At 39.3% G+C, this 15,330-nt stretch overlaps 1 protein-coding gene across 1 annotated transcript in view; it reads left to right on the top strand.

The window, feature by feature from the left end:
- The window catches only part of GPC5 (glypican 5), a 1,025,745-nt gene extending 1,015,847 nt beyond the window's left edge, over window positions 1-9,898 (top strand). The window contains exon 8 of the mRNA XM_065581062.1: window positions 9,615-9,898. Within this exon, the coding sequence (XP_065437134.1) occupies window positions 9,615-9,772 (158 nt within the window). The 3' untranslated portion in view covers window positions 9,773-9,898. The remainder of the gene's footprint in view (window positions 1-9,614) is intronic.
- Window positions 9,899-15,330: the final 5,432 nt, after the last annotated feature.

Genomic DNA, 15,330 nt, shown 5'->3' with positions numbered 1-15,330 from the left:
TTGTATTTACTTTTGGATTCCGGGGGTTTGCTTTCTATCACTGCCTCGCAGGTTTGGCATTAAACTGGAACAAACCGAATATTTCAGTTACATTGCTGAGCTTTATCTGGCTTTCCATTAAAACACTGGCTTTTGCATGATCTTGACATTAAACCAGACATTGCTCATAATATAATGATTAGTGTAGACAGCACCTCCACCAGTTGATGGTACTGCGTCCTTATCTTAGTGTTAAGATAGTGTTGTCTTGTATGTTATGTTGATCTGACCTGCAGGGGTTATCAGGAAGTTCAGTTGTGCCTGTTTGTACTGGAGTTGGTTCAATAAATCTGTGATTCTTTAAGTTGCAGTGGCTTCAAGATGGCAAAAGCACTTTTGCCTGAGAACAAATGCACCAGCTATGCAGATGAGACTGGAATCTATGAGCACCTGACAGACTTTGATGGCTTGCTGTCTGTGAATGCATGGTCTGATACTTGGATGGGGTTGCCCAAACCTTATACGAGAAGTTTCGCAATGCAGATTATGATTCTTATAGATACTTGCATGACTGCTCTGAAGGGGGATTGGCCCTTTTGAAATACCAGAAGGAATGGCAATCCAGGGCCAGGGGGGAGGGACACCCCTGCATAGTTATTTATTTGCATTGAGGAGACAGTTCAATAGGGCTTTTCCCTGCACCACCTTCACCGGTACATGGCTCTGGGGAAGCAGACCCTGCTGTGCTGAATCTGGACCTGGCAATGAAGAGAGGGGCCTATGTCCAGTGGAAAGCTCTGAGAGACTCCTGTGTAAAAAGTCAGCTTATAAATGGTTTAGCAGGAGAACTTCATAACCTGCTGGTGAAGGACCATAACTAGGGCCCTGCCAAATTCATGGCCAGGAAAAAAACTTCACAGACCTTGAAATCTGGTCTCCCTCTGTGAAATCTGGTCTTTTGTGTGATTTTACTGTATACTATACAGATTGCATGAGGTGAGACCAGTGTTTCTCAAATTGGGGGTCCTGACCCAAAAGGGAGTTGCAGGAAGGTCACAAGGTTATTTTAGGGGGGGTCATGGTATTACCACCCTTACTTCTGCACTGTCTTCAGAGCTGGACAGATGGAGAGCAGCGGCTGTTGGCTGGGCACCCAGTTCTGAAGAAAGTGCCTCCCCCGCACCAGCAGCAGTGCAGAAATAAGGGTGGCAATACCATATCATGCCACCCTTACTTCTGCGCTGCTGCCGTCAGAGCTGGGTGGCCGGAGAGTGGCGGCTGCTGACTGAGGACCCAGCTCTTCCGGCAGCAGCGCAGAAGGGTGGCAATACCATACCATGTCATCCCTATTTCTGCACTGCTGCTGGCAGCTGCTCTGCCTTCAGAGCCTGGATCCTGGCCAGCAGCCACCACTCTCCAGCTGCCCAGCTGGAGGGTGTGCTGTCGCCAGCAGCAGTGCAGAAGTAAGGGTAGCAGTACCACAACTCTCCCCCACCCCAATAACCTCGTGACCCCTCCCCAACTGCTTTTTGGGTCAGGACCCATACAATTACAGCACCATGAAATTTCAGATATAAATAGCTGAAATCATGAAATATATTATTTTTAAATTCCCATGACTGTGAAATTGACCAAGTGGACCTTGAATTTGGTAGGACCACAAGCATAACTTCCTGGATAAATCTATGGACCAGATTATATGCAGAGTTCAAAATGTGGAAGAAGAAATTGGTGTTTCCTTAAAAGTATCAGCTATTAATTTCCAGTCTAATGGTGACTCCTTTATACCATATACACAACACTTGAAGAAATGATTGCTAGTGAAGTGGCTAAAAAATTGGAGGAGGCCCAAGTGCAGTTTTTCACAGGTGTCCCATGGGACCAAAGAGACTTTTCTGAGTGGGCCCCAGGCCAGATGATATTTGGCAGGTGATGCGGAGGCTCAGGCCAATAGAAACTGAATTGCCTAAGCAGAGGGAAGGTACATCAAGGGAAACTAGAACTTGCTGATGTAGTAGGGCTACCATCAGCAACTATTAGAATGGCCCATGTGAAGAGCTGCCCAGATACCCGTTAATATGTGTCTGGAGACATTGGTGGCTAGAAAACCACAATGCTATTGGACTAAGGATCTGAAGTAAATCTGATTTACTTTAAACACCCGGTGCTGAGAGGGAATAAAATGTGTATTGCAGGAGTTGAATTGGAGTAGAATCATAACCTACTGCAGACAGCAGGGAAAATCCAGCTCCCTCTGAACTTGGGGAGTCTTCATAGTAAATGGACTTTGGCTGTGGTCACCAATATTTCTAGCACTGTTGGGAGTGGATTTCATCCCTGGGCATCACAAAAATTTGTTGGATGTTAATAAAAATCACTTGTCCCTGGCCAATAGTCAGATACCCCTACTGTTGGTAGGAGGAAGTGTGGACCCCAGGTGTGATTTTATATTCAAATAAATCCACTAGTCTTTAATAATTCATTGTTAATAATTTAAGTCTTTATTAGATAAATAGTTAACATATATACAGACCATCTTAACTCCTCCCACTGTCAGTTCACACACCCTTAAGATTCTACTCAGTTTTTGAAGCCAAAGTTAACACCACATCTCCTTTCTTTTATTTGTTTGAGCACAAATGTACTCCCATATAAAAAAAAATCTGAACAGCTGTAACAGGTCTTCTTTGACACAATAACCATCTAATTTCTGTGTTAGCTGTGTTACTGAAGTTTTCTTATTGCTTAGAGAAATGATGTCATTTTCATTTTCTCACTGCTCTTGTTGCTTCTTTCAGTTAAGTCTTGTCTTGGAGGTGACAATTGCAAATGTCTCTGAATTTGTCAATACATTTGACCATTATTAGTCATGACACTATAAGATTGAGGTACTACCTCTTTTGTTACTGGGGCTTTCTGAGTCCAGTTCCTACCATTATAGATACATGCGCTATCATTTACTTTCAAATAAGGTAATTTATTGATCTTCTAGCATAATAATTCTTTTGATACAAACTTGACTGATATTTCTATTTATTCTTTTCCTTATATATTCCTGGAACAAAACATAGTGTTTCTAATCTTTTCTGTTTAATAACTGTACAGGTGATTAAACCTTGTTATAATGGTGATGTTCTACACTTTAATAACACCAAATATAAATTAGTATTCATTTCTTCAGCTTCTGTTAGTAATCTTTTTGCTGTTTTAACACCACTTTCAACTTACCCATTATATTGTAGTCTGGATTTGATGTAATATGTTTGAAATCATATGCTATGGCAAAACTTTTAAACTCTTGACTGTGAAATTGAGGTCCATTATCAGCCATTACCATATTGGGAATGTTATGCTTTGCAAAAACTGATTTAATTTTACTAATGACTTTTTTCGCACATGTGTTTTCTAGTATAGATATTTCAGGAAAATGTGAAAAATAACCAACAACTCTAACATATGCATGTCCGTTATATTCACATAAATCCCAGAAGCTGGGAATGGATGATAGGGGATGGATCACTCAAAGATCGCCTATTCTATTCACTCCCTTTTAAGAACCTGGCATTGACCACTGTCAGAAGACAGGATACTGGGCTAGATGGATCATTGGTCTGACCCATGGCTGTTCTTATGTTCTTAAAACTACTTTGGACTACTTTGAATAAATGTCATAGGTCATGATATTTCTATATTTTTGACATATTCCACATCCTTTTATATAGTCCTCTATGTTTGGATTCATTTGTGGCAAAATCAGAACTTCTTTTGCTCTATGTTTTTACATATTTCTATCCCTAAATATTCCTCATGTATGCATTTCATCATCTCTGCTGGTAACCCTAATGGAATTACTATTACCTTTAAACAGAATTTCTTCAACTACTGATAAGTTTTGAATAAATTGATTATATAGCTTTTGTTTCATTTGCTTATTATATCCTTTTTCAATATCTGTGCTCCACACTGAGGAGCAACTCTTAGGGCCTCAGAGGTGCTTCTACCATACCTACAGGGGGAGAGAAGGAACAGCTCCCTGTGGTGGCTCAGAATAAAGATGTGGTGAAGTCAGGTCATCGTTAAATAGTACCTCTAAGGCAGGAGTTCCCAAACTTGGTTCACGGCTTGTTCAGGGTAAGCCCCTGGTGGTCCGCGAGACGCTTTGTTTACCTGAGTGTCCTCAGGTACGGCTGCTCGCAGCTCCCAGTGGCCACGGTTCGCCATTCCTGGCCAATGGGAGCTGTGGGAAGCAGCGCAGGGGTTTACCCTGACCAAGCCATGAACCTAGTTTGGGAACCCCTGCTCTAAGGATAAAAGACTGCTTCGGTGAACCTGTACGAATGTTTGAAGCTACCAATATTGAGTCAGGTTTGTTGTTTAACAGAACTCTGTTTCCAGCTGGACCAAAAGAGGAGTTCTGGGTAAGAGCAATTAATGGATTGACCAGAAAGTGTAGCTAGTGAAAAATCAGATGGTGGGGGCAGTGTCCAATGTAGCTGGTGTCTCAAGGCCTCTCACAGGGGCAGAGGTCAAGACTGTGAAGCAGCCCAGTCAGAAAAAGAGCTAGGGGTTGACTCCGCAGAAGCAGCTGTAGGAGGCAATGAAAAGAAGTGTTTAGAACAGCTTCTCTTACAATGTGCTAGTGTGTTCTCTCGGAATAATGAAGAACTTGGGATGTGTGATTGGTTGCAACATCGGATGGTATTTAAGCAAGGGAGTATTTCTGTGGGGTATGTCCCATGTCATATTCCCTTTCTGTATAAGGTTACAGTGAAAGAGAAGCTAAAATCACATTCAGGAGTATGGCCTGCTTGAACAATGTATTTCACCATAGGCATCCCCAATTGTAGTTGTAAAAAAAACTAACGGAGACTGGAGAATATTCATTGACTATAGAAGTCTTAATTCACAGGCAATTCATAATAGGTACCTACTTCCCCACATTGGATAAAATGTCAGGAGCAGAATATTTTAGTAATTTTGTTTTGGTATCTGGATACTGTCTAATTAAAGTGGCACCTGAGGATCGAGAAAAAAACTTCCTTTGTGACACCCTGTGGACTGTTTCAATTCCACACAATGCCTTTCAGACTCATGGCTGCACCAAGCATGTTTCAGAGGGTAGTAAATGGCCTAATCCAAGTTTTGAGAACCGAAGACATGCTCACATATTTAGATGACTTCATTTGTTTCCATAAAACATGTGAGGGACATCTGGTAGGAGTATGAAGTATTCTAAAGCTTTTTAAGGAGTCAGGGTTTAAAGTTTCAGGAAACAAATGTTAGTTTGCAAGGAGTCTCATCACCTTCCTCAGGACATATATTTAATAAAGATGAGTTGGAACCCTAACCCTAGAAATTGAACATTATAAAAGACTTGAAGGTTCCCACAAACCTGGAAGAGGTACAGTGGTTTATGGGGCTCTGTGGATTCTACAGGAGATTTGTGCAAAAAAAAAAAAAAAACGCAGAGCAGGCAGTGCTATTATACAAATTAACAAAGAGCAAGATTGTCTGGATGGATGAACACCAAAAAGTGTTTGAGTCACTGAAGGAAGGACTTCTAAACCATTCTGTGCTTAAATTCACAGATCAGTCTTGTCAATTCATGGCAACCTGTGATGCATCAAAGGTTGCTGTCAGATTTGCATTTAAACAAATTGAGCTTGATAGGCACAGAGTGGTGAATTTTGAGGATCGCAACTTAAATGAGAGGGAAGCCAAGTATTCAGCTACAGAACTGGAGAGTCTGGCTATTGTAGAGGCTCTCACGGCCTATTGTCTCTAATTACTAGGTACAGAGTTCAGTGTAAACATGCCACAGTGCCCTGCAGTGGTTCCTTACAAAGCACAACCCAGAGAATGCCGGTGGAGATGGATTCACAAACTGTCTGAATATACATTAACAGTTCACCATATATCTGGAAAGCAAAATGTGGGTGCAGTTGCTCTCAGTAGCAGTGAGGGCAGCGAGAATAAACTCAGCCAGGTCTTGTGAGGACATCTATCAAGAACAATCTAAGGACCCTGAGTTCTGTTCGGTGCACCAACAGATCTACTAAAGGAAACCTAGTCTATGGAGGTTCAACTCAGTTCAGGAATGACTATCCATTGATCCAGCTACCAAGTTGCTGAAGTATTATGGTAACAGGATTATCTTGCCAGCAAGCTTACAAAGAACTGGAGTGTCTTCATGCTAACAAAGCATCAGGCTGCCTGGCTTATGAAAAGACACTGAGCTGGTATCAGACAGATTTTTTTGGTTGGGCTTGGCTGTTAACGTTAAGGATTGGGAACTTTCCCGTCTTACCTGTCAAGAAAGGCAAGTGCTGTCAAGAAGAGGTAGAACTCCTTTTCAAGGAAATTCTCCAACCTACTAAGCTCTAGGAGTTCATAAAGATTGACTTGAAACACCCTCTACCTGAAACACCAGCTGGAAATCAGTATTTGCTGGTAGCATATGACATCTTTTCAAAGTATGTGGTATCACAACTACTGAAGGAGAAAAGGACTGAGACAGTTAGAGATGCATTGACAAAACATGTAGTGTTCCAGTTTGGCCCATGAGACTGCATTTGCAGTGATCAGGTGAAGGAATTTGAATAATTGTTGTGACACAAGGTTTGCCAACAACTCCGGATAACCAAGGCGAGGTCCAGTGTTGCCCACTTGCCAAGTAATAAGAAAGCAGAAAGAGTAAACTTCACTTCATTTTATGCTTAGAGTCTCAATCAGTGAAGACCAGCAAGACTGGAATTCAAAGTCACCTGTTGTCACCATTGCATATAACACCAGTCAGTACTCAACTAGCCATTATTCTCCTTATGAGATTTTTTTTTGGACTCCACAAAACCATGCTTCTCTGTGACTTGATCTGCAGGCGGCAATAACTGCCAAGATCCTCTGCACCTATACAGGTAGGTAATGTGACTGAGTCCTATATCAGGGACCTGAGGACAGCATTCCAGAAGGTGGAGGAACAGATGAGCCAGAAGTGAGCATGCCAATCACAAAATACCAGAAAAAGGATAATTATATGCCCATCCAGGAAGGAGAAAAGCAGCCTGGAACAAATCCCAAAATTATTCCTTTTTGAAGGGGACCTTCCAAGTGGTTAAGAAACTAAACAACTTATCCTGATTAATACAAAACCAAGAGCTCGCCCTTTTGTAGTGAATCGAGAACTGGTGCACAGATTCATTGAAAGAAAGGTGAGGGCAAACACTGAGGATGTTCAATAGCTAACTAAGAGAGATGCAAAAGAGGATTTGGTGGTATTCCAATTCTGAGCAGATGCATGTGGCTTCTAATGGAAGACCGGTTGTAGAGGAGGAATTAGGCTACACTGCCTTGTGAGAAGAGGCAGCTATATTGACTCTGGCCATCAGGCCACATGGCCCTGCGACAGAGGGCCTCCCAATTGACTTGGCCATCAGGCCAAGGCCATCAGAGAGGGCAGCCTGATTGACTCTAGCTATTAGGCTGCACATCCCTGTGAGACAGGGCAGCCTGATTAACTCTGGTCACTAGGCTATACCACCCTGAGGCTAATGGTGGTCAAGTGGACTTAGCCATAGGGCTATAACACCATTTCCCGGCACCTAAAGGGAGAATGGGGGTTCACTTGTCCCCTGACAGTGCTATATTGTTACCTTAGTGTTAAACTGAGATTGTGCACAATATAAATATGTCATGTGGCCTAGAAAAATGCATCATGTGGGCTGGATTTGTCTTAGAGGCTGGAAATTTGACACTCCTGCTGTAGACTCTCTTATAAATCCACTGGGCCAAATGTATCTCTGTTATAGCCATGAAACCTTGTTGAATTTAATGGAGTTGCACAGGTGTAGCTGAAAGCCAAATTTGACCCAATGAATTCACTATGAAGAAGTACAGTCTGTAGAAGCAAAGCTTTCAAATGAAGGAAATCTTCACTGAAGAGCTGGACAAGTGACCCAGACTATCTGCTTTCTGCTTCCATCTCCCACAACCCTAAGGAAAAATGCCTTGATCCACCCTGTTTGGTGATCTATTAAACCCTGATTCAGTGAAGTACTGAGGTATTGATCTTTTCCCAGGGAGACTACACAGTGAGCATGATCAGGAGGACTTACTTCCCCTCACCCCCTGCTCCCTATTGTTACTGTCTTTCCTTGTTTTCCCACTTGCATTGTACTCATGGAGCTAATTTTCACAAATTCCAGGCAATCACAATAGATCGATAAATCCACACAAAATAGCAGTCCATTCTCCTGTCTGAGTGCAACAGCAACGAAGACAAACAAATTCTAGCAGGTTTGACAGACAACATGATTGGCTTTTATCTATTCTTCCTTTAACACATTTTTTCAAAGCTACAGGAAAGAGATTTTAGTATGTACAGTAAGTTCACAAGGGGCACTTTTCAAGCTACATGCAGGAGAAAAGGAGTATTTTTAGCACTAAAATAAAAAGTAGTTAGCCTGAAAATTAAGGAAGTAGCAGAGAGCTGCTTCAGCTTCTGGTTAAATTCTAGCTTAACAAGGAGTATAAAACCATGACTAAAATATTCATACTCCATCATAGCCCCTAAAAATGTAATGGAATCGTGAGTTTATTCATCTTCGCTAATGACGCAGAAGGGTGAAAGAAGTCCTAAACAATGAATAATAATGCAGGAACTCAGATTGTAGAATCAATACGCCAGACCAGTAGAGCTAAGCTTCTTTATAATGCCTCTCTTCCAGTGCAATAGAGCTTACCTTCTGGATTATATATGTATTGACATAATTACATAAATATTGACTTTGCTTTATATGAAGCCTTTTTCAGTCTCAGTGTAATTACAATGTCAATACGTGTTGCATGTGATAACATTGAATTTAGACTTGTTAATTTTGATTGATAGTGGCATACCACAAGTTATTATATAGGATAAGACAGTCTAGAAGTATGCACGCAAAATGGAAAGCAAATGACAATGCTGTTATAGCTGAATGTGTCTCCAGATCCTTCTACTTATGATTATTGAACCGGGTACTGGATGTGTAATGGATGACTGTAATATCCTTGTTTCATATTCCGGCAGAGAGGAAAAAAAACTTCTTATATATGTTCCTAAAGTTCAGAAACATTCAACCAGGAGCTGAATAAGGGTCTGCCTTGTTTACAGTTTGTCTTAGAACATGACTTTATGTTGTGAAGTCAATTTTTCTCCATGCCAAAATGGAGGCCCTAAAATCCTCAGTCACACCTTATTTTCATCTAAATTCTGGATTCACACACCTGAAATTTCTAATACAATTATCTCCGTCTTCTTTCAAATTTAAGATCTGAGTACTTGACTTCTGGGTACTCCTGGGAGACTCAAACTATTCACTTCAGTCTGTGAATATTTGCTTAGGTATAATTCTACAATAACTGCTCTGTCCAGTACTGCTAGGGCTGTGAGTTACTTCCAAGGATAAACTGCCATATAGAGTGGCATGTGTTTCTAGATGCAATTATGAATAGTTTTGAATTTGGCAGTAACATAAAGAATTAGAAACCAAACTGTGACCGTCTGTGTGCTCTGTATATTTAAATTTGTTCTAGCTGTATCATGTTGCCAGTAGTGGGGAAGTGTGCATCATCCTGTATTTTCTTATTTGTCTCAGCAGGGATGCCAGACAAGACAAACCTCAGTGACGTAAAGCAAATCCATCAAACAGACGGTGGCAGCACTTTAGACACAACTGGAGCAGGATGTACAGGAATGGCTGCTTATATGACATTTACGCTGATTAGTGTGGTAACATTACTTCTCAGTCTTTGGTAAATGTGCAGCTCTGTCTTGATATAAGTATCTCATTGCAGTCTGTTTGTTCTCCCTGGAATAAGAGATTGAACGTAGCAATATTTATGGTAGCCTGATCCTAGGTCTACATATTGACAAAATTGTTTGCTTGTGTAATATATTTTGTAGGTTTTTTTAACACCTGTATAATTAAGCAAAATCATATTTCTTTTTAGAACATTATGTTACAGATATAATAGCAGTATGTTGAACTTGCTGAACTCTGAACTACTTTTAAAAAAGAGAAACCCGATTTAATTTCTCAGCATTTTTGTATATGAAAATCCTGTCTCTTTTCTGTTTACAGAAAAATGCCCCCTATAAGACTTAAAAACTAGAATTTGTACATCTCATGAGTAAATGGGTGAAATTTTAAGTCTAAACTATTTTCTGTGAAAAATGAAGGTTACACAACACTGAAACATTTTGCGAATTTATGTTAGTTTTGGTGAATTGTTCATGTCTAAAACCAAACAAACGCCAAAAAAGTCAAAATGTTTCATTTTGTCATTTGCAAAACAAAATGATTTAGATGTTTTTATTCAGACTACTTGTTTGAAATTTCCTTCAAATTTATTTTTTTTTAAAATTCAAAATCAAAATGAAATATTTTGTTTTGGGTAGAACAAAACATTTGTTTGACCCCCAAAATCTATCATTTGCACAGTTATGCTGATAAAAATATAGTGTAAACAGATAAAACTAATTTACGAGGGGTTTCTTTTAATACTTCAGGAAAATTAGATATTATGCAATGCTTGTGGGTGTGTATTTACACGTGATTACATCTTGGCCACAAATAACAGCAAATTCTCGTGCCATATGGAGATGATGGAATCTGGAATGTTGTATAGTACTGAATGTGTATTGTATAGTTCAGTTACCAGTAACTAATTACATGTTTATATTTGATTATCTTGACTGTGACGGAGTCACATCCCATTGTATCCAGAATGTCTTCAAAAATATTGTGCTGTTTCCTTCCTTTACAAATATATATAGAGAGAGCGAGAGAGAGAGAGAGAGAACTGTATGCACATAGTGTACTTAGAAGTCTTTCTAGTCAGTAAAAATAAATTTTATATTAGACTAATATAAATAAGGATATAGAAATATTTGTGGTTCCTAAATGTGTAACATACAGGTAAACAAACTGTGTTTAAAAAAAAAAAAAACCCAACCCAACATTGCTAAAAGCAGCTGAATGCCCAGATAGACGTCATTAGTAGACATACCAGTCTATGTGTACATTTAGTTTGCCTACTGTTCCATCTAGTCCAGCATGCTGTCTCTAAGAGAGGCCAGTACCAGATGCTTCAGAGGAAATTGAAAGAAACCCCAGAGTAGGCAGTTCAGAAATAACCCCTCCATAGGGAAAGATTTCTATTAATATCCATTAGTTAGAAGCTGATTTACATCCGGAAGCACTTTTTCCTTTCCAGACTGTGGTGGTTGCTGCTCTTTTAATCCTTACTACTGTGACTGAAGCAGGTATAATTTTCAAAAACACCTCAGAAACCCATTTTCAAGTAGTTTGGGCCCTTAGGAAGTTTTGAACATTTTACCCATTGTCCATGTATACATCCAGCTTTTTTTTCTGAATCATGCTAAACTAAGCCCCAATTATATCTCGTGGTTTTGCAGAGTGGATTTTTTAAAATAATCTTTTGTAATGTGTGAGATTTAAACTAAGGATGCTAAAAACACCTGTAGGTAGACAATCCATATATTATTATAGCACTGGGCATCAAGACCATTAGACAGTGCATACTGGAGTGTCTCACTACAAGCGAGAAGTTGGTGAGCAGTAGGTGTGAGAGACAGGTTTATGGAGCAGCCATTTTTAGACAAGAAGAGGGGATATGGGAAAATGGATTACTTAATTGTATCACAATATACTACAACTACAAAGTTTAAATAGATGGGCACATTTTCCAAAATGTCTGACACCCTTGCTTAGTAAAGTTCAGTTATTTTTCTTGAACTTTTAAAAAAATCACCTTTAAGTGGAGTTGCCATTTGAAAGAAAGAATTAAAATGCACTATTTCTCATGCAACAATGTTTTCCTAGCACGTGAATAAATATTTTAAGGTGTCATCTTTCCTGAGGGTAGTCGCTGAAGTAGGTTGAGATGCATTTACTTCTTTAGGAAGCAGGTAGTGCTGGTGTTTTGCAAATGCCACCTAATAAAAGATGAATCATAACTGCAGCCAAATAACAGGTAGCAATAAATATATAATACTCCTTTTTTCTGAGTATGCCAAATTTAATGTTAACAATTCCACAGCACCTCTTTATAAGTATAGGTTAAGAAGTAGAAGAAACAACTCTTGAGTATTAAATAGTTTCTTTGTTTTATTTTTAAAGTGCAGTTTTACTTTGAAAATCACAATGTAAAAACATCTTTTTACTCAGCAGATCCTGCTCTGTGTGTTCAGAGTCATATCTGCTGAAAATGGTAAAAAAAAAGTTTTTTACTACTTATAGTACACTACTACTAGAGAGGCAATGTAGCTCTGGAACAAGGAGCTGGGGTCTAATCTTGCTTGCAAATCTTCCACGCTTTATTAACATAATTCCAATTACAAACTCTTCATACTTGTGATGCGTGAGCCAAAAAGAGCCGAGCTTGACTTACAGATCTGATATTGAGTTTGCATGCCTGGCATTGAGACAAAAAAAATATTTTTTTATTTAGAAACAGAACATACTTGATGAGGAAATTGGAAAGAGAGAACATGTGGCACCCGATGAAGCCATTTTTGCAAAATCGTGTTTCAGAGAACAATCACACCTTAAAGAGTACATTGCAATAGACAGCTATGAATTGGTAAAATATTATTTTTAATGTTTAAACTGTATTTTCATAACATTGAAAGACTAGTAATATGTGCATAGGTGAAATTCTGCTTTCATTTACATTCATGAAACCTTACTGAAGTTGATGGATGCTAAGGGTGAACCTGAGAGCTGAATTTGGCACTATGACCTCTCCATACAACATCTTTTAATACATTAAACATATCAAAATTCTTTCTTATGACAGTACAGGCAATCACAAATTGTATTTATCTATTTCAGAACATTCTATGTGTACCGTCCAACAAATAAATTTATGACATTTATATTGTCAACCTTAGATTTATTACTCTTAAAGAAAAGACAAACAATTTATTCATTTTCCATTTCAAAGTGTACATTTATCTGACTGGCTTTGAGACTTTCAGCATGTCAGCAAATTCACTGCATTAAAAAAAAAAGAATGGAAAGATTTGGAGAGGTGGGAAAGAAGCTAAATCAATAACCAAATATGTATGTAAAGTTACAAATTAATACCTATTTAAACCAAATATTTGTGAACAAGTTCCTCATTTACTTGGTTGCCAGGGCTTGCCTCAAAAATTCAATGTTTTCCTTAGAACACCTTATAAAACCAGTAACACCTAAAACAGTGCAGGGTTTGGAGCAGTTATGCAGAATTTTGAACTCTAGCAGTTAAAAAGGTATCTGGTCCACCTTTAATGAATGGGCTTGTATAAGGGCTGGTCCACTGGAAGGGGGAGGGGATGGATCTAAGATACGCAACTTCAGCTACGTGAATAGCAAGTATCTTAGATTGATTTACCTTGGGTCTTTATGGTGCGGGATTGACGGCCACGGCTCCCCCATCAACTCTGCTACCGCCACTCACTCCGGTGGAGTTCCGGAGTCGACAGGGAGCGCGTTCGGGGATCGATCGCTACCCGCCGATACGGCGGGTAGTCTGGATGTACCCGAAGTGAAGATACACAAGGGCCAGATTTTTAAAGTTATATAGGCACCTAGTGGGATTTTTACTAGGCACTTTTGAAAATCCTACTAGTCACCTATTTGCAACTTTAGGTACCTGAATTCCTTTAAGAATCTGCCCCATGAGGGACCATGCTACAGAATGTGATTAAGTGTATTAGTTGATCATAAATTGCTATCTATTCTGACTTTACATGGGCTAAAGTAATGTGTCAGTATGTCTCATTCAGACAGTGGCTAAACCACTATATCACTAAATCAGTAGAAGTGACAGTGAAGTGCCTAAGCAGATTTGTGGATGCTTTTACAGCACAGAGAATAGAGTAAAAGGTGCATGTGGCATGGGAGTCGGTGAGATTGGAAATGTGGTTTTATGAGGGTTAAGTGCATAAGGTTTCTAAAGGGCTTTGATATCTTCAGATAGATTCTATAGTAGTGAAAAATATTGTGATTATTATTATTCTAATAGTGTTTTCCTCTTTCTCAGCTTTTCCTGGGAGATCCTATGAAATAGACACAAAATACACATTTATATGCTGACTGATTTTTTGCTGCACAGGTTGACAGTGTATAGAATATGTTCTATATCCTCATGTGAGCTTTATGCACTTTCAAAAGCTGCATAATAACTGAATAAAGTCCATAGGAAATTGAAGCAAATGCATAAGTTGATTAAAAAAACAAACAGATTCTGTCTTGGGAGGAATCAGTTATTCCATAGGATACCCTTTCCTGGACACGTGTTATGCTCAACTTTTCTTCTGTTGTTTCTTACAAGTAAAAATGCATATTCCATTAATGATTGCCTGCATTACAGAAGTCTGATTGACAGTTGGGAAATTCAGACAAAAAAACAGTTATTTTCTTAGTGTGTTTCTTTCTCTTCAGTTTGTCTTGGTTTCAGATTATAAATATTATTTTAAAGAAGAACTGCATATTTTAAGACTTAATTATGATTACTTATAGGGAGGTTTTAAAGATCAGCTCTACTGTGATTACAGGCAACACACATGATTAAATAACTTCATACATCCCCACCAAATTTCAGCCCCCCAAATTCCTTCACATATCTTCTTTCCTCTCATGGTTCTCTACTCTGATGACCACTTTGACCCCCACTGCGAATGGTAGCTATTATATGGGACAGTTCATGGTATGTACAAATCACAATTCATTAATCACTGTGAATGCCTTCTGAGTTGTTTTCCCTACAGGGCAACTCATTCTAACAGTGATGGACGCCACACATGCTTGTATAAAATACAGCTAATCCTAGAAGTTTATGGCACTAAGCATCAACCTATGGGTTCTCAGCTATCACAAACACCATGAAGGGAAGGGGGAGAATAACCCATCTATGGAAGGAAGAAAGCAGGAGAAGGTCCTAGCGGGAGGAAAACCCCATAACTTTCACAGTTTACCCCAGATGTTTTATCTGTGTGTATGGGGAAAGTGGATAAGATGAATCTATAGAAACACACTGCACATAACAAGCAGTGGCTTGGCTCTCAAAAGCCCTTTTAATTTCAGCTCTGTACAGATCTGGGCTAAGAAACAGGGCCATCCCCTAACAGAGCTGTGTAAGATACTTTCAGCAAAACTGGAATTCATGCAAAATTCATCTGCCTTCATGTTTCATTAGACTTGAAACTCAAATCATGTTATTTAAAAGATTTACTAAGGTTCACAAAGTTGGGCCCTGTTTCTGGGGACACTACTGCCTATTTTGAGCAATGCTGGGTCCTGTTTC

Source organism: Chrysemys picta, chromosome 1 (genome assembly GCF_011386835.1).
Source record: "Chrysemys picta bellii isolate R12L10 chromosome 1, ASM1138683v2, whole genome shotgun sequence".
NCBI classification, from domain to species: Eukaryota; Metazoa; Chordata; order Testudines; family Emydidae; genus Chrysemys; species Chrysemys picta.
This window is presented reverse-complemented; position numbering and strand designations above follow the sequence as displayed.